At 48.1% G+C, this 2,268-nt stretch overlaps 1 protein-coding gene across 1 annotated transcript in view; it reads left to right on the forward strand.

Moving 5' to 3' along the window:
* Positions 1–362: 362 nt before the first annotated feature.
* LOC144676769 (scavenger receptor cysteine-rich domain-containing group B protein-like) overlaps positions 363–2,268 on the forward strand; it is a gene marked incomplete at its 5' end in the record, with an annotated part of 41,617 nt that continues 39,711 nt past the window's right edge. The window contains one exon of the mRNA XM_078537086.1: positions 363–677. Within this exon, the coding sequence (XP_078393212.1) occupies positions 363–677 (315 nt within the window). The remainder of the gene's footprint in view (positions 678–2,268) is intronic.

Raw genomic sequence — 2,268 nt, forward strand, 5'->3', positions numbered from 1 at the left:
TGTTGGTGACTGACAGTTAACTGTCGAGTGTTGCTTGAAATTTAAACCAGGCAGCTTGATCCTGATTGGTCAAGGCGACGCCCGAGGAATGAGTCAGTGAATGGCTGTCACTTAGTTCGTCTAGCGTTGTTTGCCTGGCCCACTAGTGCTCTCAATTCGCAGGTACAGGTGCCACATAAACAGCGAGCTAATCCGTTGAACCGAATAAATGCTTTTTAAAGAAATATAATTCGTTTCCCATCCTTGGAGTTGTCTGCAATGGGCTATGGAACATGCCGAATGGTATAGACCCTCCGATGACTCTTTTTATCGTGTGTGTTTGGATCGTCAATGTTGCAGTGTTTGTTTTCCCCACTCAACAGAAAATGCTAAACTTCGGCTTGTGGATGGACCCACCTCCTGCTCCGGTAGAGTCGAAGCTTTCTACAATGGCACCTGGGGAACCATCTGCGATTTCGGGTGGGACATTGTCGACGCCCAGGTGGTGTGCCACCAGGTGGGCTGCGGGTTTGGCCAATCGGCCACTCCCGGCGGCCACTTCGGAGAAGGGGCAGGGCCGACCCTGCTGGAGAACGTCCGCTGCAATGGGACGGAGAAGTTCCTGTGGTCCTGCCCGTCGCAGGTCATCATGCCCCGGACCTGTCGCCAGAATAATGACGCGGGCGTGATCTGTTCAGGTAAGGATTTGGCCGGACGATGTCCTTCTGTTGAATGGGAAGTGCCGACAAGGCCAAGGAAGTGGGGGCCCGGATCCTGCGGACGCTGGGAAAACCTGAACTAAAAACGGAAAAGGCTGGGAAATAATTTTTAAAAAAAACCTCCGCTGGCGGGAGAGACGGAGTTAACGTTTTGAGTCGGTGTGAATCTCCTTCGTAGCCAGAGAGAAGTAGAAATGTGATGGATTTCACGCTCTGTGGCAAGTGGAGAGAGATAGAAGGTCAGGGATAGGTGGGCGCTCATGATAGATCGATAAAGATGTCATGGGCTCAATAGAAAGAGGGCGTTAAAGACTAAAGAAGGTGCGGATAGTGGCGTGAAGGCGAGAAAGCAGAATGTGGCAACAGCAGGTTAACAGGTTATGCTAACGCTATTGAGTTTGGATCATGTGTTAAAATTCACTGTTCAAGTCCACACACGAATATTGGCCACTTACATCAGATATAGGAGGGAGGCTGGTGCCTTTTGTTTCATTCGTTCTCAGGGTGTGGGCATTACTGGCAATGCCACCATTTATCACCCATCCCTCATTGACCTGAAAAAGGTTAACTGGGTGGTTTCCAGGGCCATTTCTGAGGGGCAGTTAAATTCAACCATCTTCATGTGGATCTGGAGTCATGTATAAGTCATGAAGACCAAGCAAGAATGACACTGGTCTTCTTCCCCTAATGAACGTTGGTTGAGGGTGCGGCATGGACACAGATGTGCTGTCATCCTGAGGGACCCAACGGTTCCAGTACAATTATACCAAACAACTCAGCACTCCCACAAATCTGCTGGAGGGCAGATGCAGACCTGAGTGAAGACCCTATCTAACTGGACTAAAAACGGTCAGAGGACCAAGGACATGGGTCAGTGCCATTTATTACTGGATACCTTGAGGTATATACAGCCTGGCTTATCATTCCAATCAGAAAATTGCAGAGTTATTGACATTAGTTTGTTGCAATGAGTGGCATAAAGGTAAGGAGGCAGAATGTCTTAATGCTGTTAATGTAATGTGTTAATCTGCTCTTAACACATTCTGCGATCTTACCTTTATTCCACTATCAGCATCTCCTTTAGCCTTTAACACTCCCTATTGCAAATATGGCATCATTGTCACTCTCTCCTTAGCCCCCACCTATCCCCGAATTCTATTTTGCAGTATCTCCTCTTAAATAGTGTAAAACCCATCACATTTCTACTTCTACTTAGCTCTGAAGATGAGTCATGCTGACTGAAAATGTTAACTCTGTTTCTCTCTCCACATATGTTGCCAGACCTGCTGAGTTTCTCCAGCATTTTCTGTATCTGTTGCTTGACAACACTTCGGTTCAATGTCAGTGATCCCTTTTCACATGGTTCAGTACATGGGGAACACCACCACCTGGAAGTTCCCCTCTGAGCCACTCACCATCCTGACTTGGGAATATATCGGCCGTTCCTTCACTGTCGACGGGTCAAAATCCTGGAACTCCCTCCCTAACAGCACTGTGGGTGTACCTACACCACAGGGGACAAAATCCTGGAACTCCCTCCCTAACAGCACTGTGGGTGTACCTACACCAC

Source organism: Cetorhinus maximus, unplaced genomic scaffold (genome assembly GCF_964194155.1).
Source record: "Cetorhinus maximus unplaced genomic scaffold, sCetMax3.hap1.1 HAP1_SCAFFOLD_1887, whole genome shotgun sequence".
NCBI lineage: Eukaryota > Metazoa > Chordata > Chondrichthyes > Lamniformes > Cetorhinidae > Cetorhinus > Cetorhinus maximus.